We start from the raw sequence: 14,599 nt of genomic DNA, 5'->3' as shown, positions 1-14,599 counted from the left end.
AGTAGGTGTAAAATAAATAACGAATATAAGACAGCATTGAACTTATTTATTTATAATAAGTATATTTGACAGATGCAATAAATATTTATTTACAATAAATGCAATTAATAGAACACCATCATTTATTTAAAATATATATTTAAAAAAGACAAAACGCTGTGCATGGGACCAGATGAATCAACAAATCTTTTTTTTTAGAACCGATTCATTTACTGAATGAACAGATTCATGAAAAACATTTTCTCAAATATCTTGCATTTTAGGAGAGCACGTTTAATAATTTTATTAGTTCACTTTGTGTGCACAAAATATTATGACATAAAAAATTATGCTAAACAGTTGTGATAATTAGACTGTTACTGGAAAACTCTATATATAACTATTTTATAAGCAACTGGGCCACTGTCATACTACTGAAAAATGTAGTTAAGTTTGACGCATATCTTTTACTGACATATTTCAGCCTATTCCCTGCTATTTCCCCAGTGCTGAACCAATAAAATTGTGGCTACAAAATTAAATATGTCTGTGATTTGACATTTTACTCTCTGCACTGCTCATACCCTCAGACTCTCGCTTCAACCCGGGTGTCCCTGAGACTCCCAGCAGACTGGTTTTCTCTGCCCTGGGGCCCACAGCCCTGAAAGTGAGCTGGCAGGAGCCCCACTGTGAGACCGATGTACTGGGGTACTGCATCCTTTACCAGCTTCTCAGTGGAGGTCATCCATCTCTTCTCAGTCGTAGTTATCATACTTATTCATTCTAAATATATGAAGGTATATTCAGAGATGTACTATATTTTATGAGTTCATATGTATATATTACTACAATAGTATATTTAGTTGTCATACAACTTAAAATCAGTTATTATATAGTACTGTAATTATATATCAATATGCATCAATTTATGTCTGTATACTATATACACAGTATATACATATAAACAATTTCTATATGCTCCATATATCTTTTTGACAGCTATTCATTTTTTTGTTGTCTCATTTTGTGTTCTTCTTATAGGTGAGGTAAAGCGTATCGAGGTGAACAATCCCACTCAGAACTCTGTGGTGGTTCAGGATCTTCTGCCCAACCAATCCTACATGTTTAAAGTGAAGGCCCAGAGTCGAGAGGGCTGGAGTTTTCAGAGAGAGGGAGTCATCACCATTGAGTCTGCAGTCGACCCCAAGAGTCCACTGAGCCCAATGCCAGGTGAGAGCTATTTTTATGGTACCTATGGGGCCATAGTAGCTATTACCAGCAATAGCAGTGGCACTATCCTTAAGTACTAATATTAAAACATTATTTGTATGTACCATTTAAAAAAACATGTATATATATATATGTGTGTGTGCGGTCTTTCAGGATCTCCATTCACTCTCAGCACTCCCAGCGCTCCGGGACCTTTGATCTTCACAGCTTTGAGTCCAGACACACTGCAGCTGAGCTGGGAGAAACCCCGCAAACCCAACGGGGACATCTTGGGCTATGTGGTTACCTGTGAACAGCTGCATGGTGGAGGTCAGATAACAACCTCTTTATTTTCTATTTGCCATACTCTTTGAATCCATAAGAATGTCCACCTCAGTCACAAATGTAATTATCAGAAACAAACCCTGTTCGTTAAGTCCGGGACACACCAATTCTCAGTCAATGACTCATTCGGTAAACTGTGCATCCAATCAGAGTTCTCACTCTCGCTGATGGCCCAGTCGCCGATTCAACACGCAATCAACAAGAACCGACATGGCTGTTTATCGGCTTGGTGTGTCCTGGCCTTTAGGTTCCCTGTTAAAACTCTGTTTGGTGTCCTTGCAGGAGATCTTCGCTCCTTCCTGGTGAATGGCAATGCTGCAAATTCTTTGACTGTGTCTGACCTGAAAGAAAACATGCCGTACAAATTCAAAGTTCAAGCCCAGACCACACAGGGCTTTGGACCGGAGCGAGAGGGCATCATCACCATCGAATCCCAAGATGGGGGTATGTGAGGCATTACAGCAGTGGCACAGAGAGAGTGATCTGAGAGTATTAATGCTTATATTTCACTGTTAAATGTTTAGTGTTTCAATAATATCATAGCCTACTTTTGATCATGCAGTCAGACCAATGAAATCAAGTCTTGCCCTGTATTATTTCCTGTTGAATATAATGTTTGTTTGTTTTTTTTTGAGGAAAATTACTGATGATACAATTTTTTGTTGGAACCTTTTTGTTTTTGGATCATCTTTTTCTTTTGTCGTCCTCCTCAGGCTCCATGTCACAGTACAACAGTCATTCAGTCACAAAGAGAGAGGTGTTCAACCTACCAACAGAGATTACTTCACACAACATGTTCTCAGAACCTTTTGTGTCTCCAGGTACCAACACGCACTATATCTTCTAGGGCTGTGCAGAATTCACAGTTGAAGAATTTGTTCCATTTATGTGAATAAGAATTTTAGTTAAACTGGCCTCAAATGATGTTTAAACCCACAAAAATAATCAAATAATACATTTTGACTAAATATGCTTATTTTGTAATATGAAATAAATAATAATTCTCAAATAAAATAAAAAATCTAAATTTAGACAAATTACAGTAATTTGCTTTATTAATAACTTTATTTTTTAAGATTTTCTTCATGTAAATACAATCACAATCTTGTTAATATGAAATTAAAAGTTTTACTAAAATTTTTATTAAATGCAATTAAAAATTAGTTATTTAGTAATTTTATAGCAATTAATATAAAAAAAAAAAATCTATAATTAAGTTCAATATCAAAAGCATAGCCATCAAAGGGTTTTAATTTTGCAAAAATTAGATTTTTCACAAAATGTTCACCACATTGTTTTCAGAAAACAAAAATTGAAAATATTAAAATGATCACTTAAACTTAATGATTATTTATGTTTGAGTATTTTATAGTAAAATAGACCACAGTGGGAATTTTTACTAATATAAGTATAAAATATAACAAATAAATTGTAATTTATAATATTTAATAGAATTTATTACGTTAAATAAAAATTTCTATTGATATATCAATTATCTAACTTTTCTGGAAAAAAATACCATATGTTGTGTGTGTCAAAGTTATAAAAAAAACTTGAAAGCAGTTGATACTAATTTTCATCCCAATTTATTTCTTTTTAAATAATATAAATTCTAGATAAAATACTATGTTGTTATGTAAATATGTTTATAACTTTCAAACTGCGTCTGATGTGTTTTTTCTAGAAGGTATGATGATGATGTCGAGCCGACCGATCACAGAGTCGGGCGGCACTATCACGCGGCAGATGGAGATGGTGCAACGAGGAGTGATGTCCAGCAGCACCGTCACTAAGAAGGTGGAGAGACAGTACTATTAAGCCTAATCTAACTACATTTTGCCTTCAGCTGAAACCACATGGCAGAGCAGCTGTATAAACACATGCTCAAATCAAACTAGAAAAAGTTCACAGACCAATGTGCACAATATATGATGTTTATGTGAGCATGAGAACAGCAGAGTTCTTGGATTCCTCGGATTGTTGGACCAAAGTCTTGATATTTTGTTTAATGTAAAGACTTAAACCTTTTAGTGTTATCTCATTGCTTCCAAACAGGTATTGGTTTAAACTTTTGGCATTAAATCATGTTTCATGTAGTGTTTGCGAGGAATGTTACTGATGTTTGTGGCATGGGATACGGCTCTGTTGCTCATTTGAGATTAACTGCATTCATTTTGACGACGTTTGAAGTTGGCAGGGATCATATCATGATATTTATCATTGACATTGCTTTCAAGTTTCAAGATGTATCAAGTTTTTTGAGCATGTAGGTTTTCTTAAATGCATTTCACATCAAATATGCCATGTCTCTTGATTTAGAGTGTATACGTCAACTCATTAAAATCAATTTTTAATTTTATTTTTTACTTAAGGGTTGCATAAAATGTTGCAACACATGAGTGCATACATACGGATTCGATTCTTAGGATTGTAAATATGTTACTGAGGTTTGTTTTTTATTGCCTGGTTGCAAGATGTGCTGTTGTAACTTTAGGCCTGTGGCTGTATTTCAGATGACAAAGTCTGCCAGGTTTGTACACTTACTGACAATATGGAAAAGATTACCAATCTAACACCTATGTAATTTCATTTTTACGGTCTTCAATCATTTGTATGGTACTTTTGTCTTGGGGAAAAATATATATTTTTTTTTAGAGTTTTATATTAAAATTGCATTTCACCATCATAATCGTAGTATGCAAAAGTCTCACTGCATATTAGTTTACCTTACCAATAAATCATCCTACCACAGTTGACTCATTTTGTGTCAGCTTTGTTTATTAGAAACAGATGTAGGTGCAATCAGATTTTTTAGCACTGTGAAATGAGCTACTGAAATGCTTTACATTGATTGGAGGAGGATGTACTGACACTGCCCTCTATATGCTTTCTTAAGTTACCGACAAACAATTGGAGTCAAACGTGATTATATTCAACACGTGCTAAAACTGGGAAAGTGCATGCAGGTCAGCAAAACAATATTTCACTTTTAGGCCTTGGATTTGGATAATTATTTTATTTTATTTAAAAAATAATGGCAATGGACATTATATGGGTAACGAGAAAAAGAACAATCACAATTCAGTATGCAAATAATTTAGAAATATTACAATGATGATGAGATTTTCAATTAAACTAAAGCACTTAAGATATCTGCATTTAAGCAATAAGATAAAGTCATGAACACACTCCCAGCACTCATGCATAAGTATGAACAAACAAGCCCTTAGAATTTTTAAGCATCTTTTTTTTTGGTAGCTGCACATAGAAAAGCATAGCTGAAGTATGTGATTTTTTTTCAATGTTAAAATCAATTCTATCCCACATTAATATGCATAGACTACACCATTTGGAGGTTGATTTCTTAAAAAAAAGTTAAAACACTGCATGCTAACTGGTCTCACACAGAAACAATTTGGGATTCTGTCGAGGGAATCAGAGTCATGCTACCATCAAAGTTGGTCTACAAAAATACATCTTTCTGGGACTATCGGTTTGTCTGACCAATCGCAGACTGTTTAACCACAGTATTTTTTACAATTCCTTTGTGTTGCTAGTGGTGCAGAAATCAAAGCTTTAGCTACTCAAAAAAAAAAAAAATTACAATTCCTTCCATGCACTTCTATTTTTGGTAAGCATTGATCAATTACTGTATGAATGTTTTATGGTGTTTGTAATTTCTTCATATTCATGTGTGTGAGGGTTATGCGATTATTACGTACATTTAGCAGAACAGGCATTGCCCCTTACAGAGACATCGCTCCCTCAGGTCTGAAGGCCTGAGCACCATCTCGCGCACCATCTCCACTGTCCCAAACACTGGGTAAAGCTTCTCTGTGAACCTCTCGCTGTATGTGTAAATGTGTGCACGCTTCTGGGTGTCATAGAAGGATAGCTGCCCCTCCTCATAGTCCAGATAGACACCCAGCCTCCGCGGGATGAGCGAATGGGGCAGGGGTGTGGGCGGTATGGTCAGGGCCTTGAGCTCGGAGCCCCGCTCCAGCCTGAGGGTGAGGTATCCACTCTGAGTGTTGAGCGGTCTGTAGCCTTTGCAGAGAGCTGATTCTTTTGCCACCCCAAGACGCCAATCACGGTCGCCCACTTCTACTTCCCAGTACCGGCGTCCCGACGAGAACCCCTCAGAGCCGAGACAGCACCACCAGCCATCAAAGCGCCTCAGACTGCAGGGAACCTCACGCCGCTCCAGACCACACTGCATGCGCTTGCAGTCCTCAGACAGAACCAGAGCAGGGTTGGCCGTCTCTGGGTCAAAAGTCACCTCCACTGTAAAACAGGGTAGTACAGTTAGATTTAAGTCTTTAGGTGCATCATGGAAGATTTTCAAGAAATTTTATATATATATTTTATATATAAACTTGTGTGTTTAGGATCATTGTCTTGCGGCATGACCCACTTTCTCTTGAGACTCGTGTCCTGACATTTTCCTTTAGAATTTGCAGATATAATTCAGAATTCATTGTTCCATCAATGATAGACCCTTCCTGTCAGAGCAAGCAACCAAACTTCTTGTCCAAGCTCTTGTTCTCTCCAGACTGGACTATTGTAATGCTCTCCTGGCGGGCCTTCCTGCATGTACTGTCAAGCCTCTGCAATTGATCCAGAATGCAGCAGCAAGGATTGTCTTCAATGAGCCAAAAAAAAGCTCACGTTACTCTTCTCCACATCAGGTTACACTGGCTACCAGTAGCCGCTCGCATCATATTCAAGGTACTGATGCTAGCCTACAAGACGACCACTGACACGGCACCAACATACCTAAACTCACTGGTTAAATCTTATGTGCCCTCCAGAAGTTTGCGCTCTGTAATTGAACAACGCCTTGTGGTGCCATCCCAAAGAAGTTCAAAATCACTCTCATAGACCTTTTCCTGGACTGTGCCGAGCTGGTGGAATGACCTCCCAATCTCAATTCGTACAGCTGAGTCTTTACTCATTTTCAAGAAACATCTACAGACTCATCTTTTTCGCCTGCACTTAACCAACTAACACTAGCACTTTTCCTTTTCTTGTCTTTTCATTTATATATAAAAAAAAAAAAACCTGGCTATGCGTTCTATACTAGACTAACTGAGACTTGTCATGGCACTTCTATACTGTTGTTGTTCTCTTGTTGACCTGACTGCTTCTATTGTTCTCATTTGTACGTCGCTTTGGATAAAAGCGTCTGCTAAATGATTAAATGTAAATGTAATGTAAATGATGAAAGCCTTCCTGGCCCAGATGCAGCAAGACAGGTTCAAACCATGATATTACCACCACCGTGATTCAAAGATGGGAAAAGGTTATTTTCCTTTCTCCAAACATAACGCTTTCATTTAAAACAAAAAGTTTTTGTCTCATCCATCCTCAAAACATTTCTCCAATAGCGCTCTGGCTTGTCCACAAGATATTTACCAAACTGTAGACAGGCAGCAATGTTCTTTTTGAAGAGGATTGGCTTTCTTCTTGCACACCATGGTTGTTCAGTGTTCTCCTGATGGTGAACTCATGATATTATAAGTGAGAAAAAGGCCTTTAGTTATTTAAAAGTTCCTCTGGGGTCCGTTGCAACCTCGCAGACTATTACATGTTTTGCTTTTGGAATGATCTTTGTTGGTTGACCACTCCTCCATTTTTACACAATCTGATGGATTTGACGAGTACAAACTCTTTAGAGATGGTTTTGTAACCTTTCTAGCCTGATGAGCTACTCTCTGTCTGAGGTCTTCAGAGATCTAATTTCTTTGTGACATGATTCACTTGCACAAACATGATCAGACTTTGATAGATCCCTGTTCTCTAAATAAAACAGGGCAGACACTGACACCCGATAGTCCTCACACTGATTGAAAACACCTCTGAACAGATGGACTTGAATTTCAACTTCAAATTAACAGCTAATATGAAAAAGAAAAACTAGATATTCACATACTTTTGCCACTCACAGATATGCAATATTGAATCATTTTCCTGAATAAATAAATGACAAAGAAAATATTTGTCTCATTTGTTTGACTGATTAAACAGATGTTTGTGACACACACTCACATTTTCTTTGTCATTTATTTTGGCTTTGTCATATATATATATATATATATATATATATAAACACACACAAACACACCTATATAATAAAATTAGTAATTATCTTAACTCAAGAATATGTTAGTGAAAAGTAACATTAAGGACATATATTATACGTCTATTTCTACAAAATATTAAAATGATTTCTGAAGGATCATGTACTGAAGACTAGAGTAATGATGCCAAAAATTCAGCTTTCCATGTGTGTTTGTATTATATAATATATATATATATATATATATATATATATATACACACACATACATACATATATACACACACACACACACACACGGTGACACATACCTGCAGCATCACATATCCAGTTCCATACTGAAAAGAAAAGCAACATTTCTGTGTTACTATATAAATAATAGAAATAAACTATTGCATTTGATGCCTATAGCTGCTGAATGTCCATGCATTTAAATGGGATTCAGTTATTCATTATTTGATTAATGAACCTACAATCTCTCACCTATGTGTGGAATATAGCCAGTGCAATCTAAAGAAGATCAGAGAGAAAAAGAGATTATCAGAAAGCCCATCCGAGACACACGGATCATAAACAACTTACTAATAAAAAAACTAATAAAACTGCTATATGTGATCTTTGGAATATATACGTATAAAATCTATTCAAGAAAATACCAGACAATATGCTATTTGTTTTTGAAATTCCACTAGTGGAGCAGAAATCACTTACAGCATCTGTACTTAACTATACTTCAGAATCAATTCTGGGACATTAATGTCATTGCCTTCTCACCGATCTTCTGGGTCTTTTGTTTTTGTACCAGCCACAGTCTTGGAATGAGCTCCTACAAAAACACAGGTGTGCTTAATGTCAGTGGTGCTGGTTATTAAATAAACTAAAAATTAAATTTAGAATTTGTGAAAAGTCTTTGAATGTTGTATGTGTTTCTAGAGGCATCACACCTTGTCCAGATGTTCCCCAAGCACGACCCCTATGAGCATCTCCAAGGCAGACTGCAGGTGTGACAGGTGACCCTGCTTCCACTGCAGCTCCACGTCATCCAACATCATCAGCACCGCCTCACCCGGCCAGATACCATGCTGAGAGAGAGAGAGACCAGAAGCAAACAGATTTTTATAACACACTTTGGAAACAACCATGTTCAAAGTTTGCAAAAACATTCATTTGTGTGTATGCATGTGACTAAGGCAGGTCAGAGGAGTTGTTTGTAATGAGAGAGAGAGAGAGATGATACTTCATTAAAAGTATTAACTTGTATTGAGTTACACACAAATTACTCCTAAGAAAATAAAAAGGACTCTGAGAAAGGTATGAATTATTGATTAGGCATGAGAAAGGTAATGCTATATTGAAAGGATGCATGTCCCTATAGACTTAAAAGGTGTGTAATTTTATCGATGTTTAAATGCTTTCTCGTATCTAGGTTAATGTGTGACAGCAAATAGCTAGCCATTTGAAGGCTGACCTCCCTGAAGAGTGTCAACAGCAGCTAAATCATCTGCCTCAACCATGATGCGAGTTTGGATTGTTTAACAATTTTGTATATGAAAGAGAAAATGCATTTATTCAGGTATTGTTGCATAATGCATATACTCTTAAAATCAAAGGTTTCGCAGCGGTGCCATTGAAAGAACAATTTTTGGTTTCCCAAAGAACCTTTCAAATGAACATTTTCTAAAAGAAATTTTTTTTCTTAGTGTGAAGGACATTTAATAATATATTCTGTGCAATGAAAAGGTTCTATGAATTTTACAGTTTCTTCATGGAACCATCAATACAAATTAAAAAACAAACAGTTGCTGGTAGCTATTGACTTTCATAGTATGAAAAAAAAGGTTACACACATTCTTCAAAATATCTTCTTTTGTGTTCAACAGAAGAAAGAAACTCATACAGGCTAGAAACAACAGGAGGGTGAGTAAATGACGACGGATTTTATTTTTGGGTGAACCATCCCATAAAGAACCTTTCAAGACCTGCAGAAACCCTGGTAGTATATGGTGTACACCAGTAGTATGCAGTAAGCTACAAGTGTTTGGGAAATCTGTCATTATTTTAAATGAAAAAATTGAAATCAGTGGTAAGTCTAATTTCTACAGCTTAGCGGGCTGTGCAGGTCTCTCTCAGGTCAGTCTGTGAGGTCGTTTGTAATCAACCCGGTCTGACAAGAGGATCATATCTTAATTCTTAATCAGAGAGCAACCCGAGACTAAGATCCAAAGAGAGAGTATGATGCTTCATTAACAGCATGGACTGATATTAAACTTACAAACCAATTACTCCAGACAATGTAATGGATTTATGGATATAAACGTATTTTCTCTATAGAAGCCTATATAAACACTATCAGACAAAAGTTTGTACACACTTGATTATATTATTATACAAACCTTTTGATCTGGCTTATGCTTAAATGACTGAAATTAGTTTTGTAGACATATATATATGGCAATACTTTAAAATAGGTAACACTTGTTAACTATTAACTATGACATTTCTTTCAATACATTCTTAATTTGCTGCTTATTAATAGTTAGTAAGGTAGTTGTTAGGTTTAGGTGTTGTGTAAGATTAGGGATATAGAATAAGGTCAAGCAGAATAAGGCATTAATATGTTCTTATATATATATATATATATATAGACACACACACACAAACATACATGTATTTTTGTAGGGGTGTGCGAGTACCAGTATCTGTACCGAATTGTTTAAGGGGCAAATTCTAAATGGAAGTGATCATCGCCAACCCCATGGAGCGGTGACTTTGGAGTGAACAGGGCACTTGTGTGCCATTATGTAGTCGTTTGGAATACACTTGGCAAAGAGAGTGACTATTTCCTCATTATCTTCAGCTGGGATGTTCCCGTGACAAAGCAGCATGGTGTACGTCACCAGATGTCACTGTTTTACTGACTTAAATGTCTTTTTATTTTTGTTAGCATAACGGTTGTAAATAAACATACATTTTATATCTTAAAAAGTTAGTAAAATATGCTATATAATATATAAAAACGAATATATAAAACTTTTTAAAATATAAAATGCATATTTTTTTATGCCGTGCACGTGCCCTGCTCACTCCAAAGTCACAGCTCCAAGGGGATAGGGATGAATACTTCCATTTAGAATTTGCCCCGTGAACAGTTTGGTACCGGTACTCATACCAGCACACCCCTAGTTTGCTGCATAAAAACATGGGTGGATGTTCACATTGGTCCGAACAGAAACAGCAGATGGGCTTGTTGAAAATGTAAATTCATTCTCTACCTGTAGATTGAACAGCAGAAATATAGCCATATCACAATTCTTGTCAGTCCCTCCCCACATTTAAGACCTTTTGAAATCATAATTAAGACTTTCTTGTACCTTTTAAGACTTTTTACGGCCTTAAATATGATACAACTAAATTTAAGACCTCTTAAGATTTAAGGACCCACGGAATCCCAGAAACAGAAAATGTGCGCTGCATTAAACCACGCATTAATAAAATGAGTGGCATTGAAATGGTTTTTGTGTTAATGCATTATTAACGTGTTAATTTTGACAGCCCTAATATATATATATATATATATATATATATATTTTTTTTTTTTTACTTTACATTATGAACATTCTCAATACGGTTTGAAAAACATCCCAGAATGCACCTCATGAAGTTAGTTTTGATAGTGAATATGCAGATTAGGACTTTCTGGATCTTCCTCACCGGGTGTCTGTTGCGCTGTGCTCTTGTCCAGTCCATAATGATCCTTTTGTACGGGCCCATGTCATATTCTCCTCCCTGCTCCAGCATGCTCAGTAAATGACTCTTCCAGTCCTGCTTTTCCGGATGCAGATCCACATGAACTTGCATGGGATTTTCAATATTTTCCTTCATATTGAAAAAAACAAAACAAAACAGACAACTTGGAATATAGCATGCAAGTTATGGACTTTTATGATATTGTTATGGTGCTTTTGAATATTGAAATCTATAGTCATGGCTTTGGAATGAATATAAACTACATCTGGCCAGCTGAATGTCTGTATCATCTATATGACATAACCACACATTCTGATCTCCAAGTCCCAAGTCCCTCAAAACTGTACAAATTTTGCAACATACAGTATTTTTGATTCAATATCAGTTACTGTGAAAATAATTGCCTCAATAACTTGAGCCCCTTGAGCTGACATTTATGACGCAGTAACCTTTTTAATAAACAGCCCGTGTCTGAAAAAAATCAATTACTTTGATTTCTCAGACGCAATGTGCTGACAAGAAGCTTTTTTAAAAGTACACTAAATCCGCGAGGCGGACACCATGGAGTGAACTACAGCTCAAGGACACAAAAGGACTGTGGACTATACTAGAACTTAAAAACAAACCACGATTAAAGCTTGATCCTTTAAAAATTGACAGAATTGCAAACCCTCAAGCTACTGGAGCTGTCAGTCTGTCAGCCTGATAGAAACAGACTAGCTGGTTACTATGGGGACTGGTGGCAGTTTGTGTCTAAAGCAGGATTTTTTTCTAAATATAACACACGCCTCTAACCAACCAACATCAGCCTGTAATTAAAGCCATGCAGATCCTGAGAACCAACAGCTATCCGAAATGAATACAGGAAGCTGACTATATTTACTGAGGAACAGGAGTGTGCATCATTCAGAAATGTACTGAGAATGCTTTTTACATTTCCGAACTAAGGAGAAAAATTCAAATGAATTTCCTTGAATTTGAATGTTTTATCATGTTGGCATATAAATATGAATAATTTCATTTTTCAGTAGGAATTACACATAAATTGTTATACATACACATAGCATATGACATTTATATTTTATTATAACTTTCTTCCCAGAATAATCATCTTTTTTCAGAAAATTCTATTTTAGTCTTGATGAAGCAGCTTACAAGATATAAACTTAAACAGGACATGTAAATGTGTACAATTCAGTTGCCTGTGATTCATTTAAACTCAGGTTCTAACCTTCATCTCCAGGATGTTGGCGGTCTCCACAATGAACTCTCGACAGGCATGTGGAGGCCATACATCCTCTCCGGTCCAAATGTGAGCTAGAATATCGGACCTCTGAAAGACATCAGAATAAGCGCTTCCAACAGGGATAAAGAGAGTTTGCAAATGTGTGTAGAAATGTAGTTGATAGTAGTGGATGTATTTCTTGACCCTGACTAGACAGCTAGGCCAGGTACAGGTACAATACAACAATATATTTGTCTTACCTGACAGATCCTGTTGAGTTCTCGCGCAAGCTCCATTATAAACAGCTGACTCTCTGTTAATGGCTCGTTCTATACATGTTTCACTCTCTTCCGTGTCTCCTGCACAAACAGAAATCGTGGAGTAACTGAAGCTCCACCAAGGAATATATAATGGCTTAATTTATAAATGCTATATTAAAAAAAAAATTCTTAAAGTCATGGACATCGCCACATCTCAAATGTTGTATTGTTACATTATGGACTGTATTATAACTGCAGACTAATTTCATATCCTAAATACACAATTAAAGAATATTTTCATATTAAACATATTTAAACAATATTTTTACACTTTTTACACAAGTTCAACAGTTACAGCTTGACTGGAACTGATTATATTCAAAATGAAATTATAAAAGGATAAAAATGTTAAAACACGCAAAAGATATTTTTCTTAATTTTCCTTATTTTCCGCACGCGCCACAGCTTACATTTAATTTTGTAGCAGGAAAAACTGTTGTGATGAAAATGATGTCACAACTAAACTAGTTTTCACAGAAGTCAATTCATTGAACAAAAAAGCCTGTAATTGTGCCTCACAATTTATGTAGTTTATTCTAAATACAAAAAAATGATTACTGTATCATATTAAATAATTAAATCATATTTCCACAGTTTTTTTATATATTTTGACAATTTTGGCTTGACTGTAAATAATTATATGTGACGCTGGACCACAAAACCAGTCATAAGGATAAATTTACATTTGTGACAAGACTGGTTGTGTGGTCCAGGGTCACATATTTGGCAGAAAATAGACAAAATATATATTTAGTGATATTTATCTTAATTTCCTTATTTTCCTCATATGCCACATGTCTCATTCATATTGTCTCACTGATAAACAATTACACTACTTTATTAGTGGGAAATATTGTTGGTTGTGGTTTAAATGATGCCACAACTAAGTTAGTTTTGATCAAAATCAACTCATCAGACATAAAAGTGTCAGTAGTTGAAGTTCATAGTTCATAGCTAGCATTTTATGTAGCCTATGCCAAATAAACACAATCACTTAATATTTAACTAAATTGCCTGTTATTGAAAAAAACACCATAATATAATGAGTTTCCCTGAATTACTGGAAAAACAAATCCTGTGATGCAACAAACGAATGAATGAATGGCCCACTGTACCTTCAGACGAAACTTGAGCTTCTTGGCTGGCTCAATGAGGAACTGAAGGCAATCTTTCATCATACTGGACAGGCTGATGTGACCCTATTAGAAAACAGCAAAAAAAGAGAAAAACAGAGATTGAAAAGGTTTAAGATAGTGTTACAGCTGTGAAAGATGGGAGGGGTTTGTAAAAAGCCTTACTCTCAAAACTCAGCAAACTCAACCTGCAACATTGCATTATTTTTTGTTCACTCTGCGGCTCTGCTCCGATCGGCTCGTTACAACAGTGGGTTCAGGTCCAGAGAGACCCGAGGAAGCAGTGAGAGCACTTTTAATGGACGCTCAGGGACAGAATGGGATGTAATTGTGCCAAATCAGCAAGTCTTCTCAACGTTTCTCCAGCACACCCACAGAACCTGCCAGAGCACCTCGACACTCAATTCTTCATTCCAGTCCCAAATCTTCACACACCAATGCGAAAATATTTACAGTAAAAGCAGCTTACAGCCCAAATGTCTGAGACCACCAGTGAAATAGCTTCCATTTCACATTATTTTTAAATGAATTAAACATTATAAATTACAATTTCAATTGTCAT

General features: G+C 36.0%; 2 protein-coding genes across 3 annotated transcripts in view; one reads left to right on the top strand and one right to left on the bottom strand.

Moving 5' to 3' along the window:
* Positions 1-3,867, top strand: part of LOC132114811 (integrin beta-4-like) — a 39,323-nt gene extending 35,456 nt beyond the window's left edge. For both annotated transcript variants that reach the window (XM_059523148.1, XM_059523147.1), the window contains 6 exons: positions 570-719; positions 1,021-1,209; positions 1,363-1,518; positions 1,816-1,977; positions 2,247-2,354; positions 3,218-3,867. In XM_059523148.1, the coding sequence (XP_059379131.1) occupies positions 570-719; positions 1,021-1,209; positions 1,363-1,518; positions 1,816-1,977; positions 2,247-2,354; positions 3,218-3,351 (899 nt within the window). In that variant the 3' untranslated portion in view covers positions 3,352-3,867. The remainder of the gene's footprint in view (positions 1-569; positions 720-1,020; positions 1,210-1,362; positions 1,519-1,815; positions 1,978-2,246; positions 2,355-3,217) is intronic.
* Positions 3,868-5,189: 1,322 nt separating this feature from the next.
* Positions 5,190-14,116, bottom strand: LOC132115240 (E3 ubiquitin-protein ligase TRIM69-like). Its single transcript, XM_059523627.1, has 9 exons — positions 14,020-14,116; positions 12,845-12,943; positions 12,591-12,692; positions 11,324-11,488; positions 8,557-8,694; positions 8,387-8,438; positions 8,096-8,122; positions 7,924-7,950; positions 5,190-5,817 (listed from the first exon to the last, which is right to left on the bottom strand). The coding sequence occupies exons 2-9, from the start codon at positions 12,878-12,880 to the stop codon at positions 5,258-5,260; spliced, it is 1,107 nt and encodes a 368-aa protein (XP_059379610.1). The 5' UTR covers positions 12,881-12,943; positions 14,020-14,116; the 3' UTR covers positions 5,190-5,257.
* Between the last annotated feature and the right edge of the window lie 483 nt (positions 14,117-14,599).

Source organism: Carassius carassius, chromosome 34 (assembly GCF_963082965.1).
Source record: "Carassius carassius chromosome 34, fCarCar2.1, whole genome shotgun sequence".
NCBI classification, from domain to species: Eukaryota; Metazoa; Chordata; class Actinopteri; order Cypriniformes; family Cyprinidae; genus Carassius; species Carassius carassius.
Note: the sequence above shows the minus strand (reverse complement) of the source record. Positions and strands in the feature narration are given on the sequence as shown.